Below are 14,693 nucleotides of genomic sequence, written 5' to 3' on the forward strand. Positions count from 1 at the left end.
TTGTAGAAAATGGCAAACAATAGAAAAAAGGGACATTCCATAGATTGTAGAAAATGGCAAACAATAGAAAAAAGGGACATTCCATAGATTGTAGAAAATGTCAAACAATAGAAAAAAGGGACATTCCATAGATTGTGGAAAATGGCAAACAATAGAAAAAAGGGGCATTCCATAGATTGTGGAAAATGGCAAACAATAGAAAAAAGGGGCATTCCATAGATTGTACAAAATGTCGAAAAATAGAAAAGAAGGGACATTCCATAGATTGTACAAAATGGCAAACAATAGAAAAGAAGGGGCATTCCATAGATTGTACAAAATGGCAAACAATAGAAAAGAAGGGACATTCCATAGATTGTACAAAATGGCAAACAATAGAAAAGAAGGGACATTCCATAGATTGTACAAAATGGCAAACAATAGAAAAAAGGGGCATTCCATAGATTGTACAAAATGGCAAACAATAGAAAAGAAGGGGCATTCCATAGATTGTACAAAATGTCGAAAAATAGAAAAGAAGGGACATTCCATAGATTGTGGAAAATGGCAAACAATAGAAAAAAGGGGCATTCCATAGATTGTAGAAAATGGCAAACAATAGAAAAGAAGGGGCATTCCATAGATTGTAGAAAATGGCAAACAAAAGAAAAAAAGAGACATTCCATAGATTGTAGAAAATGGCAAACAATATAAAAGAAGGGACATTCCATAGATTGTAGAAAATGGCAAACAAAAGAAAAAAAGGGACATTCCATAGATTGTAGAAAATGTCGAACAATAGAAAAGAAGGGACATTCCATAGATTGTAGAAAATGGCAAACAATAGAAAAGAAGGGACATTCCATAGATTGTTCATCCCAAATCAATTCATCCCAAAAAAAATATCCATCTCCTATAGTGCCTTTTTTCTACATTCCCTAAACTCTCCTGCACTCCATCCTCCATCCAGCGTCCTTAAACGTATTTTTAACTCGAAGGTCACAAGAAACTCATTTTGCAATAAATGTTCGTTTCCCATAAATCGTACACTTTCAAAAATCCAATCTCACCCCTCCCCTCCAAATCTTCCCCATAACCCCTCCCCTCCAAATCTTCCCCATCACCCCTCCCCTCCAAATCTTCCCCATCACCCATGCCTTTCAAATCTCCCCCCTTGCCCCCTCCCTCCTAAACTACCCCCTCACCCCTCCCCGCCAAGACGCCCCCTCGCCCCTCCCCTCCTAGACTCCTGCCTCACCCCTCCCCTCCAAATCTCCCCCATATCCCATCCCTTTCAAATCCCTCCCCTTGTCCCTTCCCTCCCAAACTCCCCCCTCACCCCTCCCCTTCAAATCTCCCCACCCTCATTGCTTCTCAATTTCCCCCCTCTCACTCCCCCTCCTCAAAGCGTCCTCCCCGCTTCTTCCCCCTTCAAACTCTCACCTCCATCTCCCCCAACCTTCTGCCTCGCTCTTCCCCCTCCTCAAATAACACCTCATTGTGGCTCACCCAATCACCATCAAACCTTTTGTCCGCCCCATCCTTCCCTTTCTCCGAGCTATTCTGAAATCTCTGACACACCTTCAACAGCTCTCCCTATCTCTTCCACCTCTTCCACATCTTACCCTACCCCTCCTCCCCCCTGTTCTGTATCTGATGCTCCCCCTTCCTCTTCATTAACGGTATGGACCTCAAACATCCGGGGCCTTCGTTCAAACTTAACTGATCTCTCCATACAGGTTGCTTCTGTCAAACCAGACGTGATCTGCTTAACAGAAACTTTCCTCCTTTATGATGTCTCTGATTCCATAGTATCTCTCCCGGGCTACTCCCTCCTCCGGTATGATAGACCTGAGCCTCGTCCTGGAGGCGGGGTTGCTATCTTTATCAAAAACTCTCTTCCTCACTCGCCCTGCACTGCACTCTCTCCACCTCACCCCCAGGAATACCTCTGGCTACGGCTTCCCCTTCGCTCCCACCTCTTGTTCATATGTGTGTTGTACCGTCCACCAAACAGTGATGACTCCATCTACATCTCGCTGTCTGATGATATGGACCAACTTCTATCTACTCATCCCAACTCTCTCTTCCTCATATGTGGTGATTTCAATTGTCACCATGCCAGTTGGCTGGGTGTGGGTACCTCTCTCACCAGCCATGGCTCTTCAGCAAAGGACTTCTGCGACTCACTGGGACTGACACAATCTGTCAATTTCCCGACCCGGATCCTGGTGGCGTCTGGTCAAATCCGTTTCTGGTGTTTGTTCCCCCTCCATCCCCTCCCTTACCTCAAACGGCTACACAGCTGACTCCGCACGTGAAAAAGCTGAATGCCTCAACTCTGTGTTTGCCTCTAAATCTTGTGTCCCAAACCCATCCCTCTCTGTACCCACCATACCCAGTCGTACCCTGCTGCTCCTGGACTCCGTGTCCTTTCCTCCTGACAAGGTGGAAAAGTTTCTGTCAACCCTCGACTCTGATTCTGCAACTGGACCCGACGGCATCAGCCCACGGGTCCTAAAATCCTGCTCTGCCGCTCTATCTCACCCTCTCTCTGTTCTCTTCACCCTCTCTTTTGCTCAAGGTCAACTGCCATCTGCTTGGAAATCAGCCAACATCACCGCTTTGCACAAAAAAGGTGCAAAAACAGATCCTAGCAACTACAGACCAATCAACCTTCTCCCAATTATCAGCAAAGTCATGGAATCCATCATTGCTTTGGATATGAAATCTTTCCTCTTCTCCAATGGCTTGATCTCTGATCATCAATTTGGTTTCAGACCAGGTCACTCTACTCTGGACATGCTGCTTCTGCTGTCTCAACAATGGATGGAGGTCCTCAATGCCAAACAGGAAATTAGAGCTGTCTCCCTCGACATATCACGTGCCTTCGACACGGTCTGGCACCCCGCTCTGCTCACCAAACTCTCCTCCTTTGGTATCCATGGAAATCTCCACGCATGGCTGGCGGACTTCCTCTCTAGTCGTCGTCAACGTGTGGCCCTGAATGGGTTTCTCTCATCTCCTCTTCCTGTTCAGGCTGGAGTTCCCCAAGGCAGTGTTCTGGGCCCCATGCTTTTTCTGGTCTTCATCAATGATCTCTCTGACTCTCTCGAAAATCCTCTCTATCTCTTTGCTGATGACTCCACTCTCTGCCGCTCCATTCCTCTTCCCTCAGATCGGCAGTCTGCTGCCTCCTCACTCTCTGAAGACCTGGACAAAATCACAGACTGGTCAAACAAGTGGAACATGTCTTTCAATCCTGACAAATCTCACACTCTTACTATGTCTCTCCGAAAAGATCGACTGGACAACCCTCCCATCTACTTTCTCAACAATCCTCTCCAAGAAGTTCTGTCGCTCAAGATTTTGGGTCTCACTATCTGCCATGATCTTTCTTGGGAAAACCACATTTCCAAGCTGGCCTCCAAAGCCAGTCGCCGACTGGGCATCCTCCGTCGTGCGAAGTCCTTCCTCGGCACACCTGAGCTCCTCACCACATACAAGGCTTTCATCCGCAGCTCAATGGAATACTGTTCTCCCCTATGGGCCGGTGCTCCTGCCTCACACCTAGCTCGGCTTCACGCTGCTGAAACCAAAGCTTTCAGAATTATTGGAATCTCCCGCGATGAAGCTATCTCTGAGGGCCTTTCACTCACTCACCGCAGGCAGGTAGGTGGTCTTTCTGTCTTCTACCGACCCCTCTCCGGCCTTGCACCCCCAGCTCTCTCTGTGCTCTGTCCCCCAAATATTCCTACAGGTCGCACAAGATCTGCCAGCAACCCTCTGATGGTTAAACTGCCGAAATCTCGGCTCTCTGCTCACCTTCACTCTTTCATTCCTCTTTTCTCCCGCCTCTGGAACAAACTCCCTCACTCCCTTCAATCCCACTCCTCCCTCCAGGTCTTTAAAACAGCTGTTCACCACCATCTCTTATCTTCCCCCATCCAAAACCTTGATCTTTTCTACCCCCGCTAATTCACCCCAGATCCACCTTGTTTGAAATTCCAACTTCTTTCCTGGAAGTCCTGGCAGTGTCCATATGTTTTATACCTCTCCCACCGCCCCCTTCCCATGCCCCCCCCCCCCAAAGCCCTCGCCCTCTCTCAGATCTCTCGATGTCTCCATGTCTCTCGGTCCCTGCTCTCAAATGTTGTGTTTGTGTCCTTCCCCCTCTCTCCCCATCTTGTCTAACGCTCCCGATGTTATATGTTTTATGTGTCGGTTTGTCTTTCTGTGTGATTAATGTTCGCTCTTTCACGAGCCTCGATCTTGTATACAAAAAAAAAAAAAAAAAAAAAAAAATTGTAGAAAATGTCGAACAATAGAAAAGAAGGGACATTCCATAGATTGTAGAAATTGTCGAACAATAGAAAAGAAGGGACATTCCATAGATTGTAGAAAATTGCAAACAATAGAAAAGAAGGGACATTCCTTAGATTGTAGAAAATGGCAAACAATAGAAAAAAAGGGGCATTCCATAGATTGTAGAAAATGGCAAACAATAGAAAAAAGGGACATTCCATAGATTGTAGAAAATGGCAAACAATAGAAAAAAAGGGGCATTCCATAGATTGTAGAAAATGGCAAACAATAGAAAAGAAGGGACATTCCATAGATTGTAGAAAATGGCAAACAATTAGAAAAAAGGGACATTCCATAGATTGTGGAAAATGGCAAACAATAGAAAAAAGGGGCATTCCATAGATTGTAGAAAATGGCAAACAATAGAAAAAAAGGGGCATTCCATAGATTGTAGAAAATGGCAAACAATAGAAAAGAAGGGACATTCCATAGATTGTAGAAAATGGCAAACAATAGAAAAGAAGGGACATTCCATAGATTGTAGAAAATGGCAAACAATAGAAAAAAGGGGCATTCCATAGATTGTAGAAAATGTTGAACAATAGAAAAGAAGGGACATTCCATAGATTGTAGAAAATGGCAAACAATATAAAAAAGGGGCATTCCATAGATTGTAGAAAATGGCAAACAATAGAAAACAAGGGACATTCCATAGATTGTCGAAAATGGCAAACAATAGAAAAAAAGGCGCATTCCATAGATTGTAGAAAATGGCAAACAATAGAAAAAAAGGGGCATTCCATAGATTGTAGAAAATGGCAAACAATAGAAAAAAGGGGAATTCCATAGATTGTAGAAAATGGCAAACAATAGAAAAAAAGGGGCATTCCATAGATTGAAGAAAATGGCAAACAATAGAAAAGAAGGGACATTCCATAGATTGTAGAAAATGGCAAACAATAGAAAAGAAGGGACATTCCATAGATTGTCGAAAATGGCAAACAATAGAAAAAAAGGGGCATTCCATAGATTGTAGAAAATGGCAAACAATAGAAAAGAAGGGACATTCCATAGATTGTAGAAAATGTCGAACAATAGAAAAGAAGGGACATTCCATAGATTGTAGAAAATGTCAAACAATAGAAAAGAATGGACATTCCATAGATTGAAGAAAATGGCAAACAATATAAAAAAGGGGCATTCCATAGATTGTAGAAAATGGCAAACAATAGAAAAAAAGGCGCATTCCATAGATTGTAGAAAATGGCAAACAATAGAAAAAAAGGGGCATTCCATAGATTGTAGAAAATGGCAAACAATAGAAAAAAGGGGAATTCCATAGATTGTAGAAAATGGCAAACAATAGAAAAAAGGGACATTCCATAGATTGTAGAAAATGTCGAACAATAGAAAAGAAGGGACATTCCATAGATTGTAGAAAATGGCAAACAATAGAAAAAAAGGGACATTCCATAGATTGTAGAAAATGGCAAACAATAGAAAAAAAGGGGCATTCCATAGATTGTAGAAAATGGCAAACAATAGAAAAAAGGGGCATTCCATAGATTGTAGAAAATGGCAAACAATAGAAAAAAGGGGAATTCCATAGATTGTAGAAAATGGCAAACAATAGAAAAGAAGGGACATTCCATAGATTGTAGAAAATGGCAAACAATAGAAAAAAGGGGCATTCCATAGATTGTAGAAAATGTCGAACAATAGAAAAGAAGGGACATTCCATAGATTGAAGAAAATGGCAAACAATAGAAAAGAAGGGACATTCCATAGATTGTAGAAAATGGCAAACAATAGAAAAGAAGGGACATTCCATAGATTGTCGAAAATGGCAAACAATAGAAAAAAAGGGGCATTCCATAGATTGTAGAAAATGGCAAACAATAGAAAAGAAGGGACATTCCATAGATTGTAGAAAATGTCGAACAATAGAAAAGAAGGGACATTCCATAGATTGTAGAAAATGTCAAACAATAGAAAAGAATGGACATTCCATAGATTGTAGAAAATGGCAAACAATACAAAAAAAGGGGCAATCCATAGATTGTAGAAAATGGCAAACAATAGAAAAGAAGAGACATTCCATAGATTGTAGAAAATGGCAAACAACAGAAAAAAGGGACATTCCATAGATTGTAAAAAATGTAGAACAATAGAAAAAAGGGGCATTCCATAGATTGTAGAAAATGTCAAACAATTAGAAAAGAATGGACATTCCATAGATTGTAGAAAATGGCAAACAATACAAAAAAAGGGGCAATCCATAGATTGTAGAAAATGGCAAACAATAGAAAAGAAGAGACATTCCATAGATTGTAGAAAATGGCAAACAACAGAAAAAAGGGACATTCCATAGATTGTAAAAAATGTAGAACAATAGAAAAAAGGGACATTCCATAGATTGTAGAAAATGTCAAACAATTAGAAAAAAAGGGGCATTCCATAGATTGTAGAAAATGTCGAACAATAGAAAAAAGGGGCATTCCATAGATTGTAGAAAATGGCAAACAATAGAAAATAAGGAACATTCCATAGATTGTAGAAAATGGCAAACAATAGAAAAGAAGGGACATTCCATAGATTGTAGAAAATGGCAAACAATAGAAAAAAGGGGCATTCCATAGATTGTAGAAAATGGCAAACAAAAGAAAAGCAGGGACATTCCATAGATTGTAGAAAATGGCAAACAATAGAAAAAAGGGGCATTCCATAGATTGTAGAAAATGGCAAACAACAGAAAAGAAGGGACATTCCATAGATTGTAGAAAATGTCGAACAATAGAAAAGAAGGGACATTCCATAGACTGTAAAAAATGTCGAACAATAGAAAAGAAGGGACATTCCATAGATTGTAGAAAATGGCAAACAATAGAAAAGAAGGGACATTCCATAGATTGTAGAAAATGGCAAACAATAGAAAAGAAGGGACATTCCATAGATTGTAGAAAATGGCAAACAATAGAAAAGAAGGGACATTCCATAGATTGTCGAAAATGGCAAACAATAGAAAAAAAGGGGCATTCCATAGATTGTAGAAAATGGCAAACAATAGAAAAGAAGGGACATTCCATAGATTGTAGAAAATGTCGAACAATAGAAAAGAAGGGACATTCCATAGATTGTAGAAAATGTCAAACAATAGAAAAGAATGGACATTCCATAGATTGTAGAAAATGGCAAACAATAGAAAAAAAGGGGCAATCCATAGATTGTAGAAAATGGCAAACAATAGAAAAGAAGGGACATTCCATAGATTGTAGAAAATGGCAAACAACAGAAAAAGGGACATTCCATAGATTGTAGAAAATGTAGAACAATAGAAAAAAAGGGGCATTCCATAGATTGTAGAAAATGTCGAACAATAGAAAAAAAGGGGCATTCCATAGATTGTAGAAAATGTCGAACAATAGAAAAAAGGGGCATTCCATAGATTGTAGAAAATGGCAAACAATAGAAAATAAGGAACATTCCATCGATTGTAGAAAATGGCAAACAATAGAAAAGAAGGGACATTCCATAGATTGTAGAAAATGTTGAACAATAGAAAAAAGGGGCATTCCATAGATTGTAGAAAATGGCAAACAAAAGAAAAGCAGGGACATTCCATAGATTGTAGAAAATGGCAAACAATAGAAAAAAGGGGCATTCCATAGATTGTAGAAAATGGCAAACAGCAAAAGAGAAGGGACATTCCATAGATTGTAGAAAATGTCGAACAATAGAAAAGAAGGGACATTCCATAGACTGTAGAAAATGTCGAACAATAGAAAATAAGGGGCATTCAAAAAAAATCTCGTGTGCATGCTGGACTACCCTTGTGTTCTGAGGAGGAACCAGGTAATGTTCTAGAAAAGTTAATATAAAGGGCGCCAATTTGATTCATACTCCTGCATGAAGAAGTAAATGTATTTTAACCGATATATGGAGGGCGCCTCCGCTTTGGGGAACCCCATTCCCTCTCCCTCCAAGGTATTGATGCTGGAGAGTCATCGCTCTAAACTCCGTTCCAGCCAATCGGAGCCAGGGATAGTGGTGACCGAGTCAACCAATGGGTGTTCAGATTACCAATGACGTCATGACTGTTGAACCAATCGATGTCGCTCTTACATTACACGTACGCCGTTGCTAACAGTACTTTGGCAACATTCCTAATTTTTGCTTTTCTCCTGGCCCGGATAGGAACTGAACACCGCCCGGTCTTTATGCTGACAAAAATAGCATAATCCTTCTCGAACAATCTCAAAGGTCATGTGACAAATCTGATTTCCTGTATTGCCATTTTCAGGAAAAAGAAGCTTGGAGTCAAGTGGCACGGACCATGGACCAGCTCTCCTTTAGCATAATCACTCCGGTGATCCTTTTGGGTACAGCCTTCATCTTCCTCACAGGAATATATAACAGCCCTCCTGCCCTTCCTTTTCCTGGAGATCCCCACGATTACACGGAAGAGAATCGGCGTTTTCTATAACCATGTTGAACTAGAATTAAACGAATAAAACTAGCTTACAACTTTCACTTAACAGCATCATTTACCAATAGCTCTGTGCCAGTTGTTTTGTGTAATGCAACAGTAGGATGGAAGAGTTGTGAATATGGGGTTTGAAGTAGTTTCAGCAGTTTGACGCAGAAACATGAGAGAGAGAGAGCGAGAGCGAGAGAGCGAGAGCGAGAGAGCGAGAGAGAGAGACTTTGTGTCCTTTTATTATAAAAGTATAAAACCCTTTCACAAAGCAGTTGTAAACAAAGCAACCAGTTTGAAGAAACATTTGCATAAGGATCATAAATACAAATACACCAAAAAGGATCAAAGGATATTTAAAAGAAACCAGCAAGTATAAAAATATTTTACAAACCAAAGGTGAAAAAAACACAAAGAAAAACAAAAACACAAACAATTTTAAAGGAAATGCTCATGTGAGAGCTATGAATACATCAAAAAGCAAAATTAGCGTTTCGTTCCTCACAGAACAAATAACATTTTAAACACACCATCTATCATTAAATTCTTGTTCTTTTCCGTACTTGCTGCAATACAGGTACTCAAGCTGTATCCGAGAAATAATCAGGACTTTCAAGGTCAACAAAATATTACAAAAAGAAAATTCACCACCTTCCACCTTCTTTTTCCTTGTTTTGTAAATTGCCATTTTTCCTTCAGCAACCAAAAAGTTCGCTAAAGCAGTTTCAGACTTATGTACAGCAGAAATAGGACAACCACAAATAAATTCAACAGAAGAAAAAGAAAGCCCCATTTTCAAAATATTGGCATGCAAAAACTTAAACAAAGTGTTACGGATTCGTCACTTCCGTTGTTGTGGTTTTCATCCACTGTAAACATTTTTGATTCCATGTACTATTATTGTTGTCGTTTAAGGGAGATAGAGATTACTATTTTCAAAAGGTAAAAAAGTTAATGTTTTAAATGAAACCGGAACCGGACGACGACGAAGAGGAAGAGGAGGAAGAGAAGGCGGAGCGAGTGAGTCAGACAAGAAGCCGAGCTGCTTTAAGGTCCCGAGCGAATGATTGGCGAACGAGGGTCACGAGTGACCTTTGGGTTTCCCGGGAAAGGGATTCCTGCGACGGAGTTGTTATCGCTGTGACAAATCAACCTGCATGTTCGGTTTTGCGGTTAATTCCGAGGAGAATCATCGTAATGCCGTTACGCCTCGAGAACGGGCCGTCGGCCATTCTGACTCGCGCGCTTTGCGCATCGCTCAAGGTTTTTCACTTCGCTTCAACCATTCTCACCGCATCCAGACGTTAATTTGGTGTGTGTGTGTGTAATGTGGCTTTTGAGTGGGAAATCTGCGGTTCGCCAATCGGGAGCCGTGGAACGTCCATACCGGAGGGTGTGATTTCCCAGTCGCCTTGAGGGCGCCTTTGCGCAGCTTTGGCAGCGGGACTGTGACCGTCATCCGAACGGGATTCTGGTCTCGATTGGACATCGTTCTGACGATCACTGGAGCGGAACGACTTTGGCTTGATGCCGGAATAGAGACATTGGGGAATGTTCTTCTTTTCGCTCACTTGGAGCACAGTGAGTTATATATTACGAAACTGATGGTACCATCATAGGAATGATATATATTGATTGTACTTTTGATAAATATTGTTACTGTACCGTTATTCTTGTGTGACCTCAATACAATACTTGTTTGTTGGTAACAATTGGTGTGGTTTCACCATTGATCCTTGGCATACAGAATAACACATCTTTCTGCCTTGACTCATCTCGGGGCTCGGAGGTACACTGTGACCGGGGTCTGGGGAGGAGCACGTAACAGAAATGAACAAGTCTTCTGCACCCAACATATGCATGATAAAGCATTTCACGACTTTCACAAAAGATACACACTTCAGAAATGTCATTTGAAAATTTGTGCAACAAAATGTTATGAGGAAGATTCCAATGCGCAAGCCTCCATTGCAGGTCGCCCGTACGCTTGGAGATTGGGGGTGCATATAGACTGCGCAACACATGAGTAATAGGTGAAGGAGTTGACAGGTGCTCTTTCCACTGAACTCCAAAAGGGCTTTTACAAAATCGAAAAAAATAAAACGCACACAACATTCATGTAACGCCCCTTTCTCAATGGAGTTAAGGGGTACAAATTTGCCATTAAAATTCAAAAGCAAAACAGGGAAAGCATATTGGTCAAGCAAACCCACAGACTCAAACAGGCTCCTGAACTCTACTCTAAGATTATTTGCTGCTCTTGAGATGGCAAAAAAAATCTGGCCAATAATCCGAATGGACCTGAAACCAGAGCAGGCAGAAATTTCGTGAGCAGACTTCCATCTTTCTCTTTGAAAATCCAACAAATTATGGACAGAGAGAAGATCTGACCCCACAAAGTACTGGACAAAAGTCCTGGAAGAAGAAAAAAAGAAAAAAAGGTGGTTCTTTTTCTGGAAGAAGTCCTGGAAGAAGGAATGGCTGAAAAAGGTGGTTGAAGAAGATTGGTTCGTTGAGGAACGTCGAGGTGGTAATGGAACCGGTCTCACGACGCAACGACAAGGCTTGCCAGACGTCGATGACACTCTGCATGTACAGCGGAAGTGATGAGACATCGATCTTCGGGAGATCAAGCAAAAACAGTTCGCGACCATATCCCAGCCGACCTGCTTGCTTTAGCAAACACAAGGTTAAACTCTCCCAATGCATGGGGCTGTAAAGAAACTTCTTCACAAAAAGAAGGTGGAAAGTCATGAGCCTGCTGTTGACATCAACGAGCCCTTGACCCCCCTCATTACGTGGAAGGCTGAGCACGCCTGGTCGGAGCCAGTGTTTACCACCCCAGAAAAAATCAAGTAATGTTTCTGGATGGTTTTGATGAGCCATTTTGGTGGCTGCAAGACCATAAACCTGTGCCACAGGGTAGAAGTGACCAAGTTATTAATCACCAATGCTCTTCCATGGTAGGATAGGTTGCAAAGAAGCCCTTTCCATTTTTGTAGCTTGGAATGCACTTTCTCAATTAATCCATCCCAGTTTTTTGGAATGCGTCGGGAATCACCGAGGTGCACGCCCAAATGGTAAACGCCATCATTTTTCCAGGACAAATTTCCTGGCAGTGGCGGGAAAGAAAAACCTGAAGGTAGTCCAAAGAAGGTGGTACAACTCTTTGACCAGTTCACCTTGGCCGAACAAGCAAGACTAAAATTATTGAGAGCTCTGATTAACTCGGATACATCATCTTGAGACTGTATTGCAGTGCAGATGTCGTCTGCATATGCTACAAATTTTATAGGGGGAGCATTAGGGGAAATGGAGAAACCCAAAAATTTCTCGCGAAACCGAACTAAAAGGGGCTCAATGGCAAGAATATAAAGGAGACCAGACAAGGCTTCCTTTATTTCATTCCGCAAATGTAAAGCTGCTTTGGAGAGCCATGCCTCAATATCCTGATCATGCTTAGAGTACATGTCAAGTTTCTCCTTCATGATCATATGTTCTTCTGCTAATTTTTGGAAGGGGGCTCGGCTTGGCGTAGCATAGGGTACGCGGTTGTTAACAAAATAGGTTTGGTGCAGGTGGAAGTGGAAACCGGGTACCCCCAGGTGCCAGGTGCCTTCAGGGCGGCATTCGGCGATATCGCCGAAAACGGGGTTTGTATCGTGTGCCTTCAGGTGCCAGGTGTCCACGACCCCTCCACACGTATAGAGAAACACTTGAGAACGATTATCACGGACACTTTTCATGTACGATCGCGATGATAGTTGTGCTGGCGCAGACAGCTGGAGTTAAGTTTGGATCGGGACGCCCCCCAGTAATGGCGGACGCAAGAGCGCCGCCTATCGGCGAGGGGCCTGATCGTCCTTATCGGATCGGTCTATAAGGGATGGGGCCACTACAATTCAGACCATTAGTACCTGGATCTACTGCAGGGATGGTAGTTGAGATGCTGGGCAACTCAGGTTTCGCAAGAGCCAGGAGTTCTTTATTAAGCAATTTGTTGTTCTATCTCCTCCAGCTCAGCCAGAAGTTCATCCTGGTAATACACAACACCTCAATCAAAGGCCTGCTTCCCTCTGAGAGCAAGACGTGTTTTCAGAATAGGAATCATCAATATGCGACATACATACGAAAATCATGTCCTCTCCACACTCTCAGGTAATAACTAATAAAACATGTCAGAATTAATACACAAAAGGTGAAAGTTGAAAAATGCCACAACTTATCTATCTTTTGTGCAAAGCCAACTGGCCGAGAGATGGCATCAGAGATTTCCTGCCCCAATTCCTGCTGTTCTTGTATATTATCCATTATCTCATCGACTTTATCAATATCCGTGCATGCGAGAGCAAAAAGATAATAAAATCCGTGTGTGTTTTTCCTCCATAACGCCAAAACATATCCATTTCCATACGCACATATCCTTGTGGACATTCTCCAACGCCTTCGGAGCAAACCCCATGGAGCGAAGCGCCGCATTCTGTAAGGACTCCCGTTGAAATTCAATTTTTGTAAGGGCCCCATCAATTTGCTGAAGTCGATTTTCCCAGCGCTTCTTCCGCTTCAACGCAAGCAAAGCTACTGCAAGGGAGAAAAACAAAACAAAATAAGTTTGTCCCGATGTCCCTGCTCTCAAATGTTGTGCACGTCACGCTACGCGCGTTCCCGCCCACAGTTCTCCCGATGTCCCTGCTCTCAAATGTTGTGTTTGTGTGCTTCCCATTCTCTCCCCATCTTGTCCACCGCTCCTCTTATTATATACTTTGTGTGTCTGCCTGATTTTTTTGTCTGATAAATGGTAGCTCTTTCACGAGCCTCGATTCTGTATACAAAAAAGAAAAGAAAAAAAGAAAGAAAAAAAAAGGGACATCCCTGCCTTATACCCCTTGAAACAGAAAAAGGAGAAATCAGTTCATTATTAACTTTCACCAAACTATAAATATTATGATATAATAACTGGATGCATGATATAAAGGTGGGACCAAACCCAAAACCCTTCAGGACAGCAAATAAATATTTGTGATCTACACAATCAAAAGCGTGTTCTTGGTCTATAAAGACGAGGCCTGTGCTCTTGCGTAGGCAGTCACACACGTCAGAAATGTCACGAACAGCACCAAGATTGTCACATATCGATCGTCCAGGCACGCAACAAGTTTGGTCGGGGTGGACAAGCGAGTGGACGACGGATTTTAAGCGTGAGGCAAGGACTTTGGAGAATATTTTGTAGTCGGTGCATAGTAGGGAGGTTGGACGCCAATTCCGAAGTAGCTGAGTGTCCCCTTTCTTTGGTAGCAAGGACACAACTGCTCGTCTGCAACTTAGGGGAAGCTCCCCAAGTTGTAAACTTTCTTGGAGCACTTCCAAAAGCTCAGTTCCAATAATGTCCCAAAAAGCTTCATAGAATTCACGAGGAATGCCATCCAGTCCAGGAGATTTACCAGTTGGTACACCGAAAAGCGCGCACCTCAATTCCCCCAGGGTAATAGTGCTCTCCAGCGAGACTCGCTGCGATTCACACAACTTGGGCAATGCTTCAACAAAGGTATGTGCAACATCTAAATCAACTTCTTTAGCACACAAACGAGAGGGAAAATAATCACTTACGAACCTTCTGATAGTTTTAGGTTGACTTACAATCCCACCATCTGGTGATTGCAATGATAGCATTTGCTGTTGTGCTTTATTCTTATTCTCCAAGGAGAAGAAATACTTAGGAGAGTCAAGAAGTTTTAAGTTTTTCATTCTTAGCCGAACTAAAGCCCCTTGCGCCCGTTCTTTAACAAGGCGATGAAGCAGCTCCTTCTTGCTTACAAAATCTTTGGATTCTTTTGTGTTGCTACTCAACTTGGTCGGATTTGCTTGCAGTTCTAGAATCTCTTTTTCAAGTTTAGAAATCATAGAAAAATTATCCTTCGAGTGATAGAGAATATAT

At 42.0% G+C, this 14,693-nt stretch overlaps 1 protein-coding gene and 1 long non-coding RNA gene across 5 annotated transcripts in view; one reads left to right on the forward strand and one right to left on the reverse strand.

Annotated features, from left to right (window-relative positions):
• LOC137428029 (acetylcholine receptor subunit delta) overlaps positions 1–10,470 on the forward strand; it is a 69,479-nt gene extending 59,009 nt beyond the window's left edge. For all 4 annotated transcript variants that reach the window (XM_068117946.2, XM_068117949.2, XM_068117948.2 and 1 more), the window contains one exon: positions 8,585–10,470. In XM_068117946.2, coding sequence (XP_067974047.2) covers positions 8,585–8,767 — 183 coding nt within the window. In that variant the 3' untranslated portion in view covers positions 8,768–10,470. The remainder of the gene's footprint in view (positions 1–8,584) is intronic.
• LOC144892194 (uncharacterized) lies at positions 10,443–13,312 on the reverse strand. The gene is made up of 3 exons (XR_013623394.1): positions 13,177–13,312; positions 12,676–12,794; positions 10,443–10,565 (listed from the first exon to the last, which is right to left on the reverse strand). It is a non-coding gene; the product is annotated as an uncharacterized LOC144892194 (long non-coding RNA).
• Positions 13,313–14,693: the final 1,381 nt, after the last annotated feature.

The sequence above is a fragment of the Myxine glutinosa genome, chromosome 5 (assembly GCF_964187855.1).
Source record: "Myxine glutinosa chromosome 5, kmMyxGlut1.1, whole genome shotgun sequence".
NCBI classification, from domain to species: Eukaryota; Metazoa; Chordata; class Myxini; order Myxiniformes; family Myxinidae; genus Myxine; species Myxine glutinosa.